Source organism: Tursiops truncatus, chromosome 14 (assembly GCF_011762595.2).
Source record: "Tursiops truncatus isolate mTurTru1 chromosome 14, mTurTru1.mat.Y, whole genome shotgun sequence".
Taxonomy (NCBI): domain Eukaryota; kingdom Metazoa; phylum Chordata; class Mammalia; order Artiodactyla; family Delphinidae; genus Tursiops; species Tursiops truncatus.
The window spans coordinates 57,820,054-57,843,484 of record NC_047047.1 but is presented as its reverse complement, the minus strand read 5'-3'; the positions used below and the strand labels follow the sequence as shown (position 1 = coordinate 57,843,484).

The 23,431-nt window shown below is 34.7% G+C and overlaps 1 protein-coding gene across 5 annotated transcripts in view; it reads right to left on the bottom strand.

Moving 5' to 3' along the window:
• SOS1 (SOS Ras/Rac guanine nucleotide exchange factor 1) overlaps nucleotides 1-23,431 on the bottom strand; it is a 151,100-nt gene that overhangs the window by 12,669 nt on the left and 115,000 nt on the right. For all 5 annotated transcript variants that reach the window (XM_019942786.3, XM_019942784.3, XM_019942785.3 and 2 more), the window contains 7 exons: nucleotides 16,849-16,930; nucleotides 15,969-16,091; nucleotides 15,351-15,454; nucleotides 13,976-14,198; nucleotides 12,746-12,865; nucleotides 8,458-8,620; nucleotides 7,841-7,958 (listed from right to left, as the gene is read on the bottom strand). In XM_019942786.3, the coding sequence (XP_019798345.1) occupies nucleotides 7,841-7,958; nucleotides 8,458-8,620; nucleotides 12,746-12,865; nucleotides 13,976-14,198; nucleotides 15,351-15,454; nucleotides 15,969-16,091; nucleotides 16,849-16,930 (933 nt within the window). The remainder of the gene's footprint in view (nucleotides 1-7,840; nucleotides 7,959-8,457; nucleotides 8,621-12,745; nucleotides 12,866-13,975; nucleotides 14,199-15,350; nucleotides 15,455-15,968; nucleotides 16,092-16,848; nucleotides 16,931-23,431) is intronic.

The following is a 23,431-nucleotide window of genomic DNA, read 5'->3' as shown; positions in this document are numbered from 1 at the left end:
TTAGCTGTGGCTGGGATTGTTGATACTGTTGTAGCTATTCTTGCCCTATCCTATTTCTGCCTTTTCCTCTGAAGTACTGACTATGATGCTTTGGGGAAAAAAAAAGTGTGAATATCTGAGTTCATTTGCTCAGTACACATTTGCTGAGTCTCTGCTGTACGCCAAGTACTGCATTAGGTACTGCAGATACAAAGATGAACAAGACACACAGTTCCTGACTTCCAGGAGTTCAGAGTGTTGAATGTGGGCTACTACAGTACCATTTGGTAAGTGCTACATTAATTAGTACTAATGCATAAGATGCTATGAGAGCACAAACAAGATGTGCCTAACTCTGCCTTGAGCTGTTGGGAGTAGCAGAAGCATCACAGATTAAAATATGCTTAAAGTAAGTCTCAAAAAATGAATAGAAGTTTAATAAGCAGAATAAGATAGAGGGGCATTCTAAGCAAAGCAGCCACGTGTTTGAAGGCACTGGTTTTTGTGAAGCTTGGAGGCATACTCAGAAATGGCTAGCCTTTAGAGGTTTGGTCTGTGGGGTGGAGGAAGAGTGGCAGGAAATGAGGATAGGCAGAGGCAAGGAATCAGTAGTTCTAATCCCTTCTCCATCACTGCAGGTTAGCCACTGGATGAGGAGAGGGATGAACAAAGCAACAGGCACTTCAGTTCTAATCACAGATTAGTGGTTCTAAATGGTTTTGTGATAGAGGCAAACATTCGGGTTTTTTTGGCTGCACTGCACTGTTTGTGAGATTTCAGTTCCCCGACCAGGGATCAAACCCAGGCCCTCGGCGGTGAGAGTGCCAAGTCCCAACCACTGGACCACCAGGGAATTCCCGACACAAACTTTTAAATACGAGAATATTTGGCTACATTCTTGGCAAGATTAAATAACTCAAAATCAATAGTGAACAGTTAGCAATAATGAAACATGATAGACATCAATGCCTGTTTGGTTCTAGAAAGCATCCAGTTATTCAGTGTATTAGTTACTTGGCTATTTCTCAGCACCTAGGCTACTCTTGATTATATATTCATAAGACAAATTGACCATGTGTTCTAGTAAGCACAGGCTCTTTTATTTTCCACATCTGCCTGTCACTGGCTTTTTTACTTGCAGTCGGTTATATTCTCCTCTACACTAAGTTGCATGACCCACTTAGTTCAATGTTCAGTCTGACAAACGTCCGTGACAGTACACATATTTAATGGGAGCCAAAATTAACCTTCCATATTGGCCACAAATTGATGGCCCAACTATGAAGAATTTGTGGGTAGTAGCACCCGTACAGGGTCACAAAGAGCCTTTTTAAAAGAGCTTAGCTTTTATCCAGTAGGTAATTAGGAGACTATCAGCATCTTTCCATTCTAGAATGATTATTCTGGTTGTACTGTGATGCTAGATGGGTTAGAAGGAGTTAAGACTAGAAGCAGGAAGCTCAGTTAACAGAGTAAAAGTCTGTTGATGTGAGATGTTGATGTGAGATGATGAGGGCTACCTTAGGGCCCACGGGGATAGAGTGGAGTGCATAAATATCCCCACGGGGATAGAGTGGAGTGCATAAATATCTAAGAGGTAAATGCCACAAGAACTGATTAAGTGGTTTGGGCAGAGGGTAGGCACAGCGGGAAGGAAGACTCTCACCTTTGTGCTTGAGGGACTGACTGGGTGGTGGTGTAATGACTGACCTGGGGAACATGAGGATAATAAATTGTGGGATATTGTAGGTGTTAAAAGTATACTTGAAAGAAGTTGTGAAAATGCTTACAAGTAGCATTTTGGGAGAGTTCAGGATAAAATTTGGAATTATTTTATGACAAATTAACGGCTAGTTAAAAGGAGAACAAATAATTAAAGAGGTGGTGTTCAAACTTTGTTGATCATAAATTACATCAGTAAAAAAATGTTTAAGCATGCACTCTCTCTCTCTCTGTGTATATGTATAATAAAAAATGTAGTGCAAATATGTACATAGATGTACATAGATTTAATTTTTTTTAAAAAGGTCATTTTACATACCCTGCTCTAGGGACAGCTGTTCTAGGGAGAGGAAAAGCAGAGCATTATGACAAATGATGAAGAGGGGTGAGGTTTCACCTCTTGGCTGACACCCTTCCCAAGCTTTTCGGGAAAAAGTGGCTGCTCAGGGTTCACAGAGCACTCTGTTCATACTTTGATTTACACGTTTCTACAATACAGTGTTATATTTACTACATAGCACTATAATTTATTTTTCTGCTCTTTCAAGGGAGCTTATTGAGGATAACACTATGTTTTACTTGTCTCTCTATTCTCAACACCTAGCCCTGGGCCTGACACATACAGGCATTCGACAGATATTTCTGAATGAATAAAAGCAGCACACTATTTCAGAATAGAAAAGAAAGCATTTGCAGACCAGACCGGGATACAAGAGACATACGGTCAATTCTAAAATGGCAGGAAAGCAAGAGTGGAGATGGAACAAACTGACAAGAAACAGAAGGAGAACACAAAATTAGAGCAGTGTGAAAGGAAAAGAGCAAAGCTGATGTTACAGGCTTGGAGTTTTGTGCAGAGAGGTGAGACTTGGTTGAGGTAGAAATCTACATCCTTTTACCTGAGAGGAAATGTTAGTTTGCCTATACATATTCATTCTACCTATGAGTAGAACCTTGTAGTGTATGGAGTAAAATTGGGAAATAGACCAGTAGCCTGGCATAGCCTTGGAAGGAGAAATTGCCTGACTTTTATTATTCTGTAAATAGTGCAGTGCCAGCAAAAAAATCTGAGTAGGAATTCTGCTAAGATGATAGAGAAAGTAGAAGTGCCAGATACCACCCCTGAGCCTCCTACAGAGGAGAAAAAAATCCAGTATCCAGAATTAAGGATAAGAATCTAGAAGAAGTTTCTACAATTGATCATATAGATGAAATGGAACTAAGCAGCAGCAATAATATCTACCTACTGGGTCAGAACCATGAAAGGCTACCTGGCTAACCTTTAGCTTGGAAATAGCAAAAATCTCCTAGAGCAGCAGAACTGACCAGAGACTTAATAATCAGGAAGATAAGCAGATACGGGTAGGAAGGCTGGCAGGCAGGCTGTCTGCACCTATCAAACCACCTACATGTTTGCAATCACTCACTAAATCATATGGCTCACTTTAAAACACAATGGAATACTACTCTAAATACAGGTCTGAAATTTCCTTTTTTCTCTTAACAACATGTTAACAAAAGTCGATTACGTTAGTTCATAGAGATCTGAAAGAGAATACAGTTTGTCTGTATGAATAAATGTCCACCAATCAGGTGATATAATGGAGTAGCAGGGGCCAAACATGAGTCCAGTGAACCGGCCCTGTGGTTTCATTTCACCTCTGTGTAACAGGGGCCATAGGATATCATGAGTAGCATGACTCTAAGTTCAGTGAGTGTACTGAGTGACTAAGATATTTCGCTTTTTTCTAAGCACCTGACATAGCCCTGATACTTAGTGGTACTCAAGAAATATTTGTTGACAGGTTGAATGAAATGAACATCAGACTGAGGTCCTTCCCAGGCTCCCTTGTATGAACTGGCACCATAGTTACCACACTTAAAAGTAAATGCATAGACTTCAATGTTTTATCAGAAAGAGAAATGAACTCAACAGTTTTATCAAGAATTTAGGGGGAAAAATCCTCAGAAAACGGAATAAATTAACAATGATAAAAAGTAATACATGACATAAAAACTATAAAATCAGAGAGAATAACTGTTTCAACTTTTATTGTTTGGAAGAAAAACACAGTAAAACAAACAAGTAAAAATAGAAACAAAAACATTGCAAATAAGAGCAGTTTTAAAAGTAGCATTTTTATAGAGTGAATGCTAGTACTTTTAGAATACTGAAATGAGACAACTGTGTAGCAAACAAAACTGAAATAGAAAAAAAATTAAGGAAGAAATGAAAATGTTATTATAGAATTACATACTACAAAAGATTCTAGGCCCAGATGGTTTTTCTGTTTGAATATTTCAAAGTTTAACGGCTAGATCATTTCATGATATTCTGGAATAGATTAAGATGGAAAGCTGCTTAACTCATGTTACAAAGTAAATATAACCATAATAACAAAAGCTGATAAATATAGGACAAGAAGAAAAACCACAAACCAATCTCACTTATAAAGATGGATGCAAAAATCCTGAATAAAATGATAATGAATAGAATTCATTTGTATATTTAAAAGACTAATCCACCATGAATATAAAAGACTTAATGTTGGTTAACAGAAAGGTTCAGTATTAGCAAACCTATAATTTTAATTTGCTAAATAAGAAAAATCATTTTGCTCTCACTAAGACAGCAAACTATAAAGGTAAATGTATACTGCCAACAAAAACACAGAAGATAACTATGCAAAGAAATTGTCTTAACATAATAAATAGCATCGAATCAAGCAAATAGCAAAATTATACCTATCCCTGCTGAAACAGAGATGAAAACAGAACTTCTTCTTTTTATTACTGTTTAACCTTTTTTTTTTTTTTTTGCGGTACGTGGGCCTCTCACTGTTGTGGCCTCTCCCGTTGCGGAGCACAGGCTCCGGACACGCAGGCTCAGCGGCCATGGCTCACGGGCCCAGCCGCTCCGTGGCATGTGGGATCTTCCCAGACTGGGGCACGAACCCGTTGTCCCCTGCATCGGCAGGCGGACTCTCAACCACTGCGCCACCAGGGAAGCCCACTGTTTAACCTTTGTTTGGGAAGTTGTGACTAATGCTGTAAGGCCTAACACAGAAATAAAATCAAAAGAAGAGGCACTATTGTTATCGGTAGACATGATTAAATATCTAGAAAATCCCAGGAAATTAATAATTCTTGGAATTAAGGGAAATTGACTATTAAAAAATGAATACCATTCATGATCAAAAATACCTAGGAAAAAGCTAATTATCATAAATGTTCTTTCCAAATTAATTGATAGATCATTCCAACTGTATTTTGGGGAATCACTCCCCCTCCCCAGTTCATTTGGAAAAATAAAGAGACAAAATTGGCAAAGAAAATACTGAAGAAACATCAACAAACCAATCTTATTATATATGAAAATATTATAAATATAAAGCAGGATTTCTTTCCTCCCTTCCTTCCCTCCTTCCTTCCTTCCTTCCTTCCTCCCTCCCTCCCTCCCTCCCTCTCTCTCTCCCTTCCTTCCTTCCTTCCTTCCTTTCTTTCTTCTTTTTTTTGTGGCTGAGCTATGTGGCTTGTGAGATCTTAGCTCCCCGACCAGGGATCGAACCCCGGCCCACGGCCGTGAAAGTGCCGAGTCCTAACCACTAGACCGCCAGGGAAGTCCCTAAAGCAGGATTTCTTACCCTTGGCACTACTGACCTCTTAAACTGGATATTTCTTTGTTGTGCGGGCTGTCCTGTGCACTGCAGGCTGTTAGCAATATTCCTGTCCCCTACTGACTAGAGGCCTCTAGCACCCCCCAACTCGAACAACAAAAAATGCCTCTAGACATTGCTGAATGTTCCTTGGGGGACAAAAATCGCCCTGGTTGAGAATCACTGATTATAAAGTGCCAATCATTAAGACTGGGGCACTAGCATAAGAAGTTAATGGGATGAACCTAGAGATTATCATACTAAGTGAAGTTAGACAGAGAAAGACAAATATATGATATCACTCACATGTGGAATCTAATTTAAAAAAAGATACAAATGAACTTATTTACAAAACAGAAACAGATTTACAGAAATCGCAAACAAACTTATGGTTACCAAAGGGGAAATGTTGGGGGGAGGGATAAATCAGAAGCTTGAGATAAACACACACACACTACTATATATGACAGATAACCAATAAGGACCTACTGTATAGCATAGGGAACTCTACTCAGTATTCTGTGATAACCTATATGAGAAAAGAATCTAAAAAAGAATTAATATATGTATAGGTATAACTGAATCACTTTGCTGTACACCTGAAACTAATATAACATTGTAAATCAACTGTACTCCAATAAAATTAAAATATAATAAAATAAAATAAAAAGAAGTTAATGGGAAACAATACTTTTTAAAGAAGGAGGTACCATATATAAATGGGGATGAAGAAGACTTATTCAATAAACATGGGTCAACATATAAACAATCTGGTGGAGAAACAAATTTGAATATTTCATATGATATCTAAAAGAGACTTCAATTTGACTGAAGAGTTAAATATAATTTTAAAAGTCAAATCATAAAGCTAGGAGAAAGTATGACTGAATGTTAAGCTACTAGACTGGAAGAACTTTCTACAGTCAGAAACAATAGAAATCATAATGGGAAAAATGGACAGATTACAGAATTTTAAAAATACTGTATTTCAAAGAATAACAACTAAAAGGCAGACTGGGAAAATATCTAGCTCAAGAAATATCCAGCTAGATATAAATTATCTAGTTAGATTGGCTAGCTAGCTCAAGAAAATATTCTCAAATACATAAAAAAGGTATAAATATGAAGATATTCATTATAACATTATTTAGGAAAGCAAAAAAGCTGGAAACAACATATGCGTCAGGTCATAGGGTAACAGTTAAATAAACTGTCATACCAACTTTAAAGAATATCATGTAGCCATTAGAAATGGTAATTATGAAGACTAATAAAACACAACAATATATCTAGGATATGGTAAGTGAAAAAAGTGAACAATGTGTACCTGTCACACAATTACAACTATATACAATATGTATATGTACAAAACTGGTTGGTTATAAAGCCTGAACAAAAATGTCAATTGAAAAAATATCAGGACATAACAATGTTACATGCAGTATAACTTAAAGCTATATAGAAAATATATAAATAGAGATGAGGAAAAGGCTAGAAGAAAATACACCACATACTAAAAAGACTAAACACCAGATGTGTAATTGAGGTCATAATTTTTTTAAGTATTTAGAGGAAGAATTATGAGAGCATATATACCAGCAGAGAAAAGAAACCAGTGTGAAAGAGATACTGAAGATATAAAATAACAGGAAATAAGCTGGGACGAAGTGAGAGGGTGGCATGGACTTATATATACTACCAAATACTACCCAGATAGCTAGTGGGAAGCAGCCACATAGCACAGGGAGATCAGCTCAGTGCTCTGTGACCACCTAGAGGGGTGGGATAGGGAGGGTGGGAGGGAGGGAGACGCAAGAGGGAGGGAATATGGGGATATATGTGTATGTAGAGCTGATTCACTTTGTTATAAAGCAGAAACTAACACACCACTGTAAAGCAATTATACTCCAATAAAGACGTTAAATAAATAAAATACAGGAAATAAATGATGGAATAAGATAGAGGAACCTACAGAAAGGGAGAAGATTCAGATGGTAGGTTTCAGTCTTAAAAGAAAGAAAAGGCACTACCTTACTCTGGTGCAGAAGGGAAGGAAAAAAGAATAGGTAAAATTTTGATGCGTAGAAGGTGTGGGCCCAGAGGCACGTGCACTATGGTTTTTAGCCATGTGAGACTGTTTATAAGCAGCATGATTATCAAGTATGGGTAAATATGGCCATGCCTCTTCTGTAGAGTGTTTGGTTTACTAAAAGTCAATAAAAAGATTTCTATGAATATTAAAACAGAAGTAAGCATTATACAATATTGAATGGCTGAACAATATGGAAATAAAAAGTGGAATGTACATATTGGGCTTCATCTTAAAAAAGTCCTCATAGAGAAAAATTCTAAGGGGATTCAGGTGCTAAATATTTGTTAAGTACTTTCTGCTGGTATATTAGACATGTGTTTACTCAGTCATTTAATGAAATAACTGTTGTTTTATCCAGAAACATGATAAAGATTTAAGAAGAAATGCTCACCAAAGAAAGGCACACATGGTGGATTAATAGACCTGAGTTTTGCCAAATATTTCTTATAGTGATCTTCACTTAGTTCATGAGCTTCTTCTAAAATTTTCTTTTGGCGACTTGGTATTTGCTACAATAAAAAAAATAATGTTTAGGGAATATAGGTTTACAAAGGGAATCACAGGTTTTGCCAAAAAATGCCAGGCTTAGAGTAAAGCCCAAACACAACAGTATCAGTTTGATTCTAAGAATGATAATACTGCTTCAAAGAGACTATCTTCATAGACCCTAGTAGAAACGTAAAGAAAAAGTGTGTGTGTGTGAGAAATCTATCTTATCTTGCCATTCCTCAAACAAGTATGTGAGCATTTAGTTGTACATTATATTACAAATAAGGTGTTGAAATCTTTTTATTCTTCTAACTTAGGCTAGGACCTGTGAATACATTTTAATGAGACTGCCTAATTTACAAAGAGCAACCAATTCAATACAAAATTTAGGTAATTCCATCATTTCAGCTGTTACTGAAAAGATAGATGAGGCATGTAAAAATTAAAGGTCATAATTGTTAACATCCTGATTCCTAGGAACAGGGAATGGAAAAAACACCTTTAGATAAGCAAACCTACCTCAAACGTGTGGTCTAGTCTGTATACAGGTGATGAGTTCATAGCACTGACAACCTCAAGGACACCATTGAAGTTGTTCAGCTCTTGAAAGACTTGCAGAATCTCAATTATTCGACTCACCACAGCTACTCTTTCTTCTAAGTTTTCAGTTTCTACAATACATCTGGGAATCAAAGACAAAAAGTGAATTAAAAAATTTGGAGTTTTCCCAACGAAGATATGATTTAAAGAATTTAGCAAACAAAATGGAATGGAGGGCAGCTATAGTGTAACAGTAGAGAATACGTATTCAGAATGGCAGGTAAATAGTAGGTGAATGGAAGAGAAGGCAATGCCTTTGGTTAGGCATGCTGCTTGTCACTGTTTTCCAGACTGATACAGTCAACCGGTCAGTCATTCTTCCTAATATATTTGGTGCATTCTCTCTCAGTATTGGAGTTCTCTGATCAGTCTATCATCTTGTTGAATGTATGCTGGTCTTTAGGATGTGGGTGTGTTCTAGGGAAATTATTCTCAAATTTAAGAATTCTCTGCCTCTTATTCTTCATCTAATTGTAAGATTTTAGTGATTAATGCTTAATTTCTTTCTTTGACATACAGAAATAATTACCTACATTTCTAAGAACAGCTCTTTAGATAAGCACTATAATGTTAAAAAGTGAATGAAAGTGTTTTACCACCATTCAGAATAAAAAAATTTTAATTACTTAGAAAGAATAAAAAAGTCAATGAAAACAAAAGCTCTTTACATTTAAATACCAAGAATTCTTGGAAAGTACATATATATCCAAGTAAATAGCTAAAAGTAAGCTATGCTCAAAAAAGAATTCCTCAGTGAGCATTTACTCTCTATTTCTAGTATTTGAGAAAAATTTTTATTTACTAATCACTTATCAATAAAGAAAATATTTTAAACTTGGTTTTCAATAACGTGATAGTAAACAACTCAATCTAAGAAAAAATAAAATACACGTATGGAAAATATAAATCAATATTAAACATTAACAAAAATGTAAAGTTGTGGATTACACTATTCTCTGGTGAGGCTGATCTAACACTGAAAAAACAACCACTGCAAAACTATCAAAATAAATTTGCCTTATCAAATTAAACATAACATGTTTATGCATTAAAGCGTCAGATGTCTACAAATCATATACCAGCTAACTAATTATCTAGACATTTTAAAAGGTATGATACAAGTATAATATGTTTACATTTTTTTTTTAAACTCAGTTGATATTAACTAGGTATACACGATGAGATCACCTGTGGAGCTTTTATAAAAACCAGGTAAGTCTGGGATGATTTATCTGGAAGTGACTTCAATTCTAATGCACATCTATGGCTAAAAAACCACTGTGGCAAATGAACAAGAACCTCTTCCACTGAAAAGGCAGAAACTGGAACCCTTGTACAATGTTAATGGTGAGAATGCAAAATGATGTAGCCACTATGGAAAACAGTATGGAGGCTCCTCAAAAACATTAAAAATAGACCTATCATATGATCAGCAATCCTACTTCTAGGTATTTATCCAAAAGTACTGTAATCTCAAAGAGATATTAGCACTCCCATGTTCATTGCAGCACTATTCACAATAGTCAAATGTGGAAACAACCTAAATGTCCATCTACAAATGAAAGGATAAAGAAAATGAGAAATACATGTATCATGGAATATTATTCAGTCAAAAAAGAAGGAAATCTTGCAATATATGACAACATGGATGAACAGTGAGGACATTTTGCTAAGTGAAATAAGCCAGTCATAGATGGACAAATACTGCATGATTCTACATATATGAGGTATCTAAAATAGACTCATAGAAGCAAAGAACAAAATGATGGTTGCCAGGGGCTGGGGGAGGGGGAAATGGGGAGTTGCTAATCAACATGTATAAATGTTCACGTTGATTAGCACTTATTTACACAAGATAAATAAATTCTAGAGATCTGCTGCACATTATGCCTATAGATAATAATACTGTATTTGTACATGAAAAAAATCTTACCACAATTAAAAAAAGCAAAAAGAGAAAGGAAAAAGATCAGGAAATGGCCGCCTTCTCAGTAATCTATTAAAAAATAGGACAGAAATGAAAATGGTCTGTATGTCTTATGAGTTATGTTTCCTCTTTATAGACATAACTTTTAATTATTATGATGGCAAAGCGCTTCTGCAACTGAAGTGTAGTTATTTGACTTGATAAAGAAGAAATCAGGAAGCAACAGTTAGCGGGCAAATTCCAAAGTTTTACTTTTTAGAGGCTACGAAGTAATAACATAAATAGAAGGAAGTCCTAACTTTCAGATGACTTATTTCTCGTTAGGAATTGCTTTCTGGTCTTTATCCACACTCTAGCTCACATTCCAGTCATTCCTTTATGTCACTGGTCTTGTGTTCTGATAATGCCAATATGATCTGTGGCAACTTCATATCACCCTTATAAAATATGGGTCAAGATCATAAAAAATATGGCCAATACATATAACTCTAATATCTGGCTCCAATTATAAAATTGTATTGAGATTCTGGACTTTTGACATGACAGTGTAAGAAGTTCTGTTTACTTACTCCTCAGGGAAACTGGTGAAAATTATACATATAATTACATATATAAAGTTCTGGCAGTCTCTGGAAATGGCCCTAAGAGCAAATGGCAAATAAAGAAACATCTACTCGGACTTCTCTGGTGGTGCAGCGGTTAAGAATCTGCCTGCCAATGCAGGGAAAATGGGTTCGATCCCTGGTCCGGGAAGATCCCACATGCCGCAGAGCAACTAAGCCCATGCACCACAGCTACTGAGCCTGTGCTCTAGAGCCCGTGAGCCACAACTACTGAGCCCACGTGCCACAACTAATGAAGCTTGCGTGCCTAGAGCCCATGTTCCGCAACAAGAGAAGCCACCGCAATGAAGAGTAGCCCCCATTCGCTGCAGCTAGAGAAAGTCTGCGTGCAGCAATGAAGACCCAATGCAGCCAAAAATAAATAAACGAACAAACAAATAAATTAATTAATTTTAAAAAAGACAGAGAAACATCTATTCAGGAAAATGTACAACAATTCAGTAAGAGAGGCAAGAGTTTGTAGTATCTGAACCAAGACTTCCTCTACCCTCATTCCTCAGAGAACCTTGCAGGGTTGGTAGGGTGGGGGGCAGTTAGCCCAGACAGCCAAGAACACAGGGCTCCCTACCCCTCTGACCTCTAAAATGTCAGGCTTCACTGGGGGAAAACACAGGCAACAGTAAACTGCCTGCAAGACAGACCTGATATGTCAGATTTAACAAAAAAAGATTTCAAAGTAGCCATTCTGAATTTGTTCACAGAACTAAAGGAAAGTATATTTAAAAAGTAAAGGGGGGGTATGATTACAATGTGCACCAATAGGGAGTATCCTAAAAGACACAGGAATTATAAAAGAAACCAAACGGAAACTCTGGATTTGAAAAGTACAATAGTTAAAATAAAAATTTTACTAGAGGGACTCAATAGTCCATTTGAACTGACAGAAGAAAAAAATAGTTAAACTTGAAGAGAGAAGTATTGTTTAAAAAATGAAGGCAAAGTAAAGACCTTCCCATATAAACAAAAACTAAGAGAATTTGTTGCTAGCAGACCCACCATATAAGAAATTGTACTGCAAGTTCTTCAAGCTGAAAGCAAGTGACCCCAGATGGTAATATGAATCCACACAAAGAGCACTGGTAAAGGTAATTATATGATTATAAAAAACATTATAAATGCCTATTTTTTTCCTTATTGCTTTTCTTAACTGATTTAAAAAGCAATTGTATAAAATAATGTGTATGTAATGTATTGTTGGGCCTATAACATAGAGAAATGTAATGTATGTGAAATACATTGCCAATAACTACACAAAGAGTGGGTGAGAGCAAAGCTGTAACAGGCTAAGAAAATAATGGCAAATGGTAGTAAAGCAATAATTATAACAGCGTATTGTTAGATCTACATCGTTAATTATATGTAATATATATTATAATACCACAAAAGGGAGGGAGTGAATAGAGCCACAGAGGAGTAACATTTCTACATATCACTAGAATTCTGGTATAAATCTGAAGCTAATTCTGTGATGATGTATGTGGCAAACCTAAAAATAATCATTAATAAAGTAACTTAAAATGCTGCATTAGAAAATTATTCACTCAGTGCAAAAAAAAGGAGGAACAGAGGAACAACAAAAAAGACATGAGACAAATAGAATTGCAGTGAAATTTATAACATAACTGCTATGAAATGTAAGAAGATCAGTAATACTTACTTCTCAAACCACAGAGTGAGATTAGTGGTATGCCGGATCATTTTCAGAAGATTAGGAGAATTAATTTCTTTGTCTTCCTTTGTCCACACACTTCCAACTAATTCTGATGGCTGTACAGCTCTAAAATCATCAAGACATAATTCTATGTGATACTTTTCCCTCTAGTATACTGTTTTATTAAGTAAATGAGGTAAAAGGTTTATGAAAACAAGAACAAAAACATTATAATTTTGCATTGTTTTCTATAGATTTAAAAAAACTTTGTATGCATGTACCTGTGTACTTTTTTTTTTACTGCTTTATAGTACCATTTTGCTTTGGGCAAGGTTGGGATTTCTTCATAGTATCTTTCCCAGCACTTATAAATATTATCTAACAAATTAGGGTGAGAAAGTAGTTTGGGATAATTCTTTTAAATAAATGATAATGTTATAATAATCAGTCCAATGAGGGTATAGTAATCACTGCATTCATAAATCTTTTTTTTTTTTTCCCCCTCCTAAAGGAGGGGGAAAAAAACCCTCCTGGGAAGGGTACTGGGAAAGAAATAAAATACATTCTAACACTGATTTTGGAAACAGTGATGGTTTTTGGTGGGAGATCTATAAATTTAGTTCCTTTTTTCATTTAGTTTTTACAAAATTAAATAGTTTGAAATCTAAATAGTCCAAATTTAAAACTAGAAACAGACATTTTTTTGAGATAGTAATTATATCAATGTAGGAAAACTATAAAAGGCTAAATGGCAATGACTTAAGTTCTCAATGACAATGGCAGTAGCTAACTCATTGAGCCCTTACTCTGTGCTGGGCAATGTGCTACATGCTGTAAATATATGGACTATTTTAAACCTTGCACAACAGCTCCAGGAGTAGGTACCATCATTAGCCCCATTTTACTCTTGAGGAAACTAAGCAGCAGAGGGATAAAAGTTACACCAGAAGGTTAAAGTTGCCCAAGGATACCAAGCCAACAATTGGTAAAGCCAGGATCTGAACTTAACTTTACCAACTAGGGGTGACTGCAGAAAGAGAGACGCTGTAAATCCAGATAGAGAAAAGAGGATGAGGGAGTGAAAGAGGAGCCTTCCATACATCAGGCCTTATTACAAAACTTCATGTACTATCTCATTTATGTCTTATAACAATCCTACATGGCAGGGATCAGCATTTCATTTTAAAAGTTAACTCATTTGAAAGGATTTTTCAGCTTGAACATCAAATTACATACCGATATAGATCTGATTCAAGTAAAGTGAGTTGTCGAGCAATTTCTATTGGGTGTAAGGTGAGCAGGTCAAAAGTCTCTATGTGCCCAGGTCTGCTTATATGCCACTCAACTGTAGGGGGTGAACTCTGAAATGTAATATTATGACCTGGTCCATTGTCTCTTGCAATTTTTTTCCTTTGGATTATTTTAGTGATGGATTCAACCCACTTTTTCATCGCTTTACCTGAAATAACATTACATTAAAAATAACGTTTAAACATTTTAGTCAATATTTTATTTTTAAAAAAATAGTTTAAAATCGTATAAGTGATACCTGAATATATCTTTGCTATAAAAAGTTCAAATGATCAAAATTAAAAAATGAAGTTCCCTTTTTACCGTTTCCCTATTCCTTATCCCAATCTCAGTTTTCTTCAAGTGGATAACCACTGTTAATAGTTTGGTATATATTCTTTCATATCCTTTTTAAATAAGAGAAAGTAATTTATTTGTAGAAACTTTTCACCTCTATTGTTCTAAACTTCAGTTCAAAATATTATTTTATAATCCTCTCCAAAAAAGATATATCTTACACAAATAAGATTTATAATGATAGAACATACAACATTAGCTGTTAATCTAACAAACTTTGCATTTTATAAACCAAACAGTGCAGAGGACGCCTTCATTTTGTGTGAGCTTTCGATGTGGCTTCGTTCTGTACTATGCATGAAAGTACTATTATTTAACACTTTATATTTTGATTCTCATTTAAAGTGTATGATGGAAATAGAAACAAGTTTGTCTAGGACATCCTTAGACCTATACAATCAAAGTATCTTTAAAACTAGAAGGGGAACTGGAGATCATCAAGCCTAGCTCCTCATGTTACTGAAAAGGAAACTGAAGTCTAAAGAATCAAAATGATTTTGCCAGAGTCATTTATCTAGTGAGTGGCAGTGTTTGGAAGAGAACTCTTGTTTCTCGGCTCTCAGGTTCAGTATGCTCTGCTGCCTCTCTGATATGTTATGCACTATTCACCTAACTGTGTCCCAGTCAGCCTCCATCGTGGTGTTATAATGGCACAACAGTTCCTAATTGTCCTTTGGTACACATATTTTCAGATGTGTTAAGACAGCATAAATTGAGACCTTTTTCTATCCAATTCCAAAATATCAGTAAGTTGATTTACTAAATGAAAATTCATTGGATCAACAGGATGATTATTAAACAATTTGTAGGTCAAAACTGGCAAAAAATTTTAACTTTTCCAATTGGTTACGCTGGCATTATTACAAATACCTCTTAACTACACTGAGCAGTAGTGATGTCAGTTGATAGTTACCATATTGGTACTTTTATTACACATAAAACTAAGGCACTTAAAAAAAAATACCTCTTACTGTTCCAATAAATTCCTCCATTCGCTGCAAAAGATCTGCATCTCTTTCAAAATCGTAGAAGTGGTGCTCTACCCAGTGCCGACATACATTTAATACTCTATGGCATTAACACAGAAGAAGAATCAAATTACATGGGAACTCGGACATAAACATTTATCACAATGAGTGGTATAAATGAAAACAGAGTAACTCTTACCAAATTAAATACAGCTGACCCTTGAATAACAGGGTTTGAACTGCACGGCTCCACTTATACTTGGATTTTTTTTTTTCCCACTAAATCTATACCACAGTACTATACCCTAGGCAGGTGGTTCAATCTGTGGATACAGAACCACAGATTCAGAGGGCTGACTGTGGATTTTCTACTGTGCCAAGGGTCAGTGTCCTTAACCCCCACATTGTTCAAGGGTCAACTTTAATCTTATAAGTGGCCTACCACTTTCAAAATTCTATGTTAATTAAGACTTATACAGTAATTTCTGATAACTCCTCTTTACTTCATTCATTTTACATGTTACTTCCTCCTTGCTTGGGAAACATCCTTATTTAACTCTGAAACAAAAATTCAACAAAAGCTTATTTACTTCAGTTACTTATTTAATGCTTACCGCAGTTGTACAGGCTGTATATATTCTTTTCTAAACCTTTTTAGTTCTGCACTCAAGGGCTGATCTCCATTCTCTATAGCTATGCGATCAGCTTCTGTTGGCTCAGGCTCTGGAATTTCAAACCTAACATAAAACAGAACAAACTAATGAAAAGATCAATGATATCAAATTATGCAAACAGAAAACTACAAATCTTTTCACTAGTCAGCACAATCGAGAGCACTGGAAAAAATACTAAGGATATACACATCAGTGAAAACAAGTGAGGATTCTATAATGTAAAGACTAATGATTTAATTTTTTAAGAGGAAATTAATACTTGCCAATATAAATAAAACCAACTAGAAACATAATAAAGAACACATGCAAAGTCTAAAAGTAAGTGTGATTATAAAGTTAAGGGAATGGTATTCATTTTTGGCTTGTGTAATTACTCTAAATCAGCCAACATAAAACTTTTTAAGGGTAAGTTCTGAAAAGCTGACTGCTCTTTGGGTACATGAAACACTTTTCTTGATTACAGTACTTGTTCACTCTATTTTCCTCAACATGTGGTGTATTTGAAAAATTCTGTTTAGAACATTTAAATCATTAAAATTTGAATTTCCAGAGCCTAAATTCTACATTTTTATAGTCTTTAACTTGATTAATTCTGTAAATTTGAAATTTCACATACTGAGTTTCCATGTAAAAAAGTCTGCCTATTTTTGTATTTAAATAAGCAAAGCTAACATATTATAAAATAAATGGTCATCCAAGAGATTTTCTTCTTAAGGTATTCATGAACGACAACTTAAAGCTCATTCAATATATTTCCATATCTTAGCTCAATCTCATTAAAAAAAAGAACAAAGAATTTAAACATTTTAAATTGACAGACCTTTCTATTATAAGACTCAGTAGTTCTTGAGGTTTACAAAAGGATCTATATGTTGTAAGAAATGTCCGAACAAAATTGGGATCTATGAAGAAAAAGGAAAAATATCTTATTAAAATCTTTTATTCAGAATGATTAAAACTATTATTTACATTTTCAAAAGAGATTAAATAGTCAATTTTAAAAGTCCCAAAATGTTTTGACCACACAGAATGCTTTGGACTTTGAAATCAACTGCTAACTTTAGTTTCTTCCTAAATTAGTGGCAAAATCATTGATACTAAAATTTTACATCAACTTATTTCTTGACCTCTGCACACTCTGACTAGCTGATATTAAACTCATTATTGGCCACAGGAATACAAAGGGAAGAAAGGCAGAGCATAAAAGCAAGCTTCCATGTGCTATGTGGATCTCAGAACATCACCAGTTGGTTTATCTCCCTTGTAAACAGAAAGGCCACAGCAATAACCCATTACTTTTCCTGCTCTTCAGACTAGTTTATCTGGATTAGTTATCTGGATTTCTTTAAATCATGTTAATAGAGCATAGGACTGGAAATTGGATCTCATAATGTTGTAGATTAAGTTAAATAGTTTCTAAATGGTTTTATGTGCTAAAAGTCTTAATTAAAACTGCTAAAAGATGCTTATAAATACCTATGTTATTAAAACTATTAAATGTGTAAGAATATGTTGATTTGGCTCTATTCACAACTTTTAATTACTTTCATTGCAAGTAGACGCAATGAGAGTTCAATCATAAGAGCGGGAGTCTTCAACTCCTTCCATGAAAGGATTTGCTTTTCATTCATACTTCATGAAGTAAAGCAGGAAGCTGACTGAGTGTGATCACCTCTCCAGGCCTGCCTACTTGAGTCTCTCCTTGACAGTATTCTCCCAGAGTTGTGGAGAAAGGCTGCTGTCATCAGCACAAGAGACCTGGGCTATCATCTGCATAAAGGGAGTTGGGGGTGGCGGGAGACATCTTCCCATAATGGGGAATAAAAAAAACACTCACCACTCACTGTAACTCAAATTTCATCAAGGTCCACATTTAGTTGTAAGAGTCTTTAAAAAGGACGAGGGGAGAATTCATTAACTTGAGTGTTTTTATTGGGAGTATCCTTTTCCTGCTTCACATCACTAAGGAATGGTAAGCTATAATTTAATGATAAATTTATTGAGAGTAGCAACTACCTTTATTTTTGTTAGGCTACACACTATGGATTCTTTATAAGAAATACAATGTCTGTTATTAGCATAGGATTTAGCAAGAATCAAATTCATTTGCATGGAAAATCTCTATTTAGTCTGATTCTGTCTAAGAATCACCCTAAATTGAGCCTTAAAATAAAATAACTATGTTAACTTCCCCCCCGCCCGCCAAAATCAAATTCATGGATTTATCATAAAATAGAAATCTCTTTCCAATCTATTGGTATATGTGGTCATCAAGATAATGAATTGATTTAAATATCAGACAACCTTGAATTTAAGATTATAATAAATTTTTAAGTTAAAGAAAAATTTACATAATAAAAATATATTGGTTTTAAATGGCCCTCTTCTCCTTTAGCTTCATACCTTCTGAGGCTAGAGTGGGTTACTGATAAAAGTGATTTAAATAGATACAATCCTTTAGTAATTTCCTCTTTGTTGGTATTTTATTGTTTGTCTTCAGTTACAGAGTTCCTCAAACGTTAAAGACTAATGTCTCAACCAGAAGAAAAGATTTTAAAACAGAAGGCTGTACAAGATTTTAAAACAGAGATTTATATCGGTTTCATCACAATCCTCCCTTTCAAGAATCTTCTTCCTGTTCTGCAAATCTATATGTAAAGGTGAGGCTACTCAAACATCATGTACTTAGGAAGCAAAAGCAGTGGCCACTGTAGAGATGCTGAGCTGTCACTGTTGGAGAGGCCAGACCCTTAGTACAGAATGCTCCAAATATCCCTGAGCTGTGTTCCAAAATTAAGGGTAACCTCTCCCTTTTTTAAAAGAAAAGTTTATTTTAGTCTAAAAGTCTAAAATCAATATCCAGATCCATTTCTTCTCAAATGCCACCTAAGTCAGGCTAAAAAGTTGTGGGATATCAAAGATACTTTTAAGTTGAAAAACAATAAAAGCAAGTTCTAAGTGAATTAAAGTATGTTTTAAGAAAACTGGCTATTTTTAAAGGCAAACTATTTTAAAACAGCCTTTTCATCTTATACCAAAACTTCTGGCCATTTCAGTGCTTTACTAACTGATGACAATGCTGGGAAAGTCATGATGTGCCTCAGTGCCATATCAGTCAAAAGGGATCACATCAATTCCTGATGTCTGTTACGTAATGAATTCAAAGAGCATTCACATAATTCATTCCATATGATTTCTGTGAAGTGAGCAGGGCGGCTGCTGTTTTTCCCTTTCTACATATGACAGAAGTAACTAAGAGTTATCTAAAGTCACACAATAGAGTGAAAGAGATGGAACCAGAATCTAGATCGTGTGATTTCTGATTTACTGCTTTTTTCTGCCACATCACCTGACCTCCCTGGATTAAAGGATCTGTTAAGGTTTCCAAAGCTGTGAGAGCTAAATATAAAGAATGAATCCATGAGTTACATAATCACTGTAGAAATTCACATAAATGATTAATTCAGAATGAAGCTGTAAACTGCTAATCTTGGTTAAAGGCACTAAAGTCATTGAGAAATTAGCAGTCTAATTGTGATTCTGTAATTCTTGTTAAGCCTTCTTCCAGATTTTAGGAAGTAGCAGCTGTACCTTCCTGTACACTATTCAGAAGAGGAGTTTCTGAAGCTGGCGGTGCAATAAACACTCCCACAATCATCACTGTTGTATTAACTTCTAAAGTGACTCAAGTTTAAGTTGTTTTTAGCTTGATTAGAAATTAGAGCAGTCTTGCCAACAGAAAAAACCAGAAGCTAAAAATAAACCAAGAAAAAGTGGCAAGAGTTTAAGTACTTTCAAAAAACATCTTAAAGGCTGCATATATTCCCAGGCTTGTATTAATTTAGGCTCTGTTTCTAGTTTCTAAAGCAGTGGGAAATTGCTAATGAATGAAAAACTTACATTAAGAGAGGACATAACATCTATATTTGAAATTTTGCACAAAATTCCATATTCCAGAAGCTATTTTTATTTCTATTGATTTCTCCATTTCAGTGATAGTGACACATATGTCACACTAATCACTGGAAACCTTTATCTTATTGATGATACAAAGGACTAAAATACTTAGATATTTTAAAAGTATCCGTCAATAAGGACAGGTTATATAATTTTATAGGAAAACAAAGTACCTACTTACATTTATCAGACAATGATAATAGCTAAGTTTTACACTGCCTCTGTTATCCACCTGTATTATAAAGTGATGTTTCAGAGACAGATGGAAGGCAAATGCGTTAAAAATATAAAAGCCAGGCTGATTTGGTTTTAAAACATAAGCACAAATATTTGTGGAGAAACTGAAAATCAACTATTTCGATATTCTCCTCTTTCTGTTTATTGCTAGTGGATGTAATTCCACAAACCTCTTTCTCAAACACAACCCCTAATGGATTTCAATACGAGCAATGGCAAAAACATCCTCTGTGGTTTTTCTTCTTCACCATTTTAGGTAACACTCTTTTCTACTCTCAAAGCCCTGGACTCAGATGTCCACCATGTTCACTAGCTGCTCCGCCTCCGTCTACCCAACCTCTCTGTGTGTACAAGTACCTGCCAACTCTACCATCAAGTCCCCGGTCTCGGCCCAGGCTATTTCAAATATGAGCCGTGTTTTCTATTTTCTGCTGGCCTTCTAGCTGCCTGTCTCCCTCATTCTAAAGCTATTTTCTTTGATAATATTTTATTGTACAATTCTTCAAAATCTTAGGAAATCAGAGTATATTTACATTAATGTTCAGAATACAGCATACTAGATTCGAGGTGATAAATTTAATCCTTTTTTAACACATTTTTATTGGCAAGGTCAATAAATTTATGAAATATTTGTTACATAGAGTTATTTATGTAAATACCCCTCCCCCAACCACCATAGTGAAACACCGTTAATCAGGATGTCTGTTCATGTGATAATTCTCCCTTTAATACAGCCATTTAAAACGCTACAAGAAACAATAAGCTCCTCAACAAGGATTTATAAACAATCACTCTTGAATTCCTTAAAAAAGGAAACAGACGCTATGCTGACGCACACACACTTAAAAAAAAAATCAGAGAGTTTAAAAATAGAACAGCACTGCCCTATAGATCAAAAATTCGTTCAAAAGATTTTTTTAAAAGTTAAAACACCCGAACTGAGCTTATACAGGACACAAACTCCAAAGAAATCTAACGCAGTTTTTTGCAAATTTTCCATATGAGGGCATAAAATAGCAGTAAATACTTTAAAGAAAAATATCAACTGGCTTAAATTTTTTCAATACCATTTTCTTTAAAAGAGAAATTCACCATGCATGGGAAACACCTTTTCCCCACAATTCAGTATGAAAAGCTTTTATTTCCATATAATGTCAGTTCTGAAAGACTCCTACCACAAAGTCATCTCATTTCTCTAAGAGAGACTATCAAAACCAGACATACCATATTTCTTCACCCATGTTGTTTTAAAGTCTCAATAATTAATTTGTACTAAATTATTTCCTATAACTCTGTAACAGAAGTGAAATTCCTACTTTCATCTTCTGCTTTTTATGTATATTGCTTTGTGCTTTCTTACTGTAGGTAAAAGTCTCTTCACATCCTTACCAGATGCAGAATGATCCACTTGACTAGACAATTTCCCCCCACACCATTTCAGATGAATTCTGAAGTTTTGATGTAGTTAACTAATTATTGTATGTCTAGAAACACTGGACCTGAGGCACTATAAATTAGATCCCACATAAAACCCTGTTGCAATTCTTTTGAGCAACAGTTAAGCACCTTCTAATTCACCTACATTTACAGAGCAAACACCACCAATAGACTGACTGGATTTTGTTAAAAACTAAAATTATAATGACCAACATCTAAATACAAACTAAAATCTATGCATTAAAATAGAAGTTATCTATAGTCAGAATTTATTACCTATTTCAGTAAGAAAAATAACAGTACTCTGACTATATCTTCATAGTAGACCTGTGTTTGCCCAGAAGTGAACAAACTGTGTATATTACTAGCAATTCAAACCAAGCAAGTAATTCTCTTTATTTTTACTATTCAATATACATAATAAAAATTATATTCTAAAAATGAAAAAATTCATGAGTCAGTGTAACATGGTATCAAGTATACTCTATTTCAAGAGTCAAGAAACCTAATTTCTAGTCCTCTTTCTGCAATTAACTGGTATGATTTCTGGCAAATCACAAACTTCAGGGGCCTTGGGTTTTGGTCTATAAAGTGAAGGATTGATCATCTAAGATCTATAGCTCTGTTTCATAAATTACTGTTAAAACACTTGAGTGATCAAGCTGGTTGAAGCCACAATGAAGTCTGAATTAAGTAAGGTTAAACAAGTTTTCTTTTATGATAATGTCTGAAAGTAGTGCTTATTAGTTATTGGATTTTTCTCATTTATTACAGCCAATGTCTCTTATTATAATTCTATACAATGTAATAAAAATATGCAAGTTAAATTTTAGTTTTTGTTTCAGTGTAAGCCACAACTTGCACTGTATGTTCTCTGATAAAATACCTATCAACCAACTGAACCAAAATTAAATAGAGCAGACCAACAGTTCTTTAAACAAATAGCTGATCTATTATCATTGTAGTGAGGACCAAGAGTCCATCTGAGCTGGAAAAGACCTTAAAAAAATAGCTGCTTTCATGTTTTACAAGTTCATACATGGTCTATTAAAAACACATTCTATATTGCCAGTAATACATTCAGTCACAGACCTTACAGAAGTCAAATAAGCTAATAATTAATACTTATTAATTATTTACCGTACCGTGTGTACGGTAAATCACAATTCATGAAAGCTGCTTACGGGTTTTAGTTACACTAGTAATATATTTATGACATAAATTAAAATATTCAATAAAGCTTCAAAATAAGATAGGAAAGAAAAATGTCAAAAAGCTTAGCTACAACACTTCTGAACCCAACAGTGGCTTTTTATTCCTCAAGAAATTAATGAAAGGAATTTTTAAAAAAACTTTAACATTTTAAAAAAGTAAAAAATCTTGTAAATTTAAATTTGAATACACCTAACTTTGCAAAGTTCTATAAATTAAGTGTTTTATATTAACTAGAAATAAAACCATTTAAGTTATTCTATTCAAAAGCTAAAAATTAATGTAAATGAGAGCAACTATCAAAAGTAACTAATAAAACACCATAGCAAAAGTACTGTGTCTACAGACTTAGCTAGCATTGTGTACGTTAAGGAGAAAAGACTGCCAAGACTAAAGAAAAACTATCAAGCTATGCTTGTTCTAGTTTTGCTTGTTTTGAAGTTTCCTCATTCAAAAAATAAAAGGCACAGTCCCCTGAAAAAAAAATATTTACTTGTAGTTCTGTAACTGCTTATTAATAATCATAAGTCAGTTCTGTGAAATAAAGCAAGCAGTAAAGA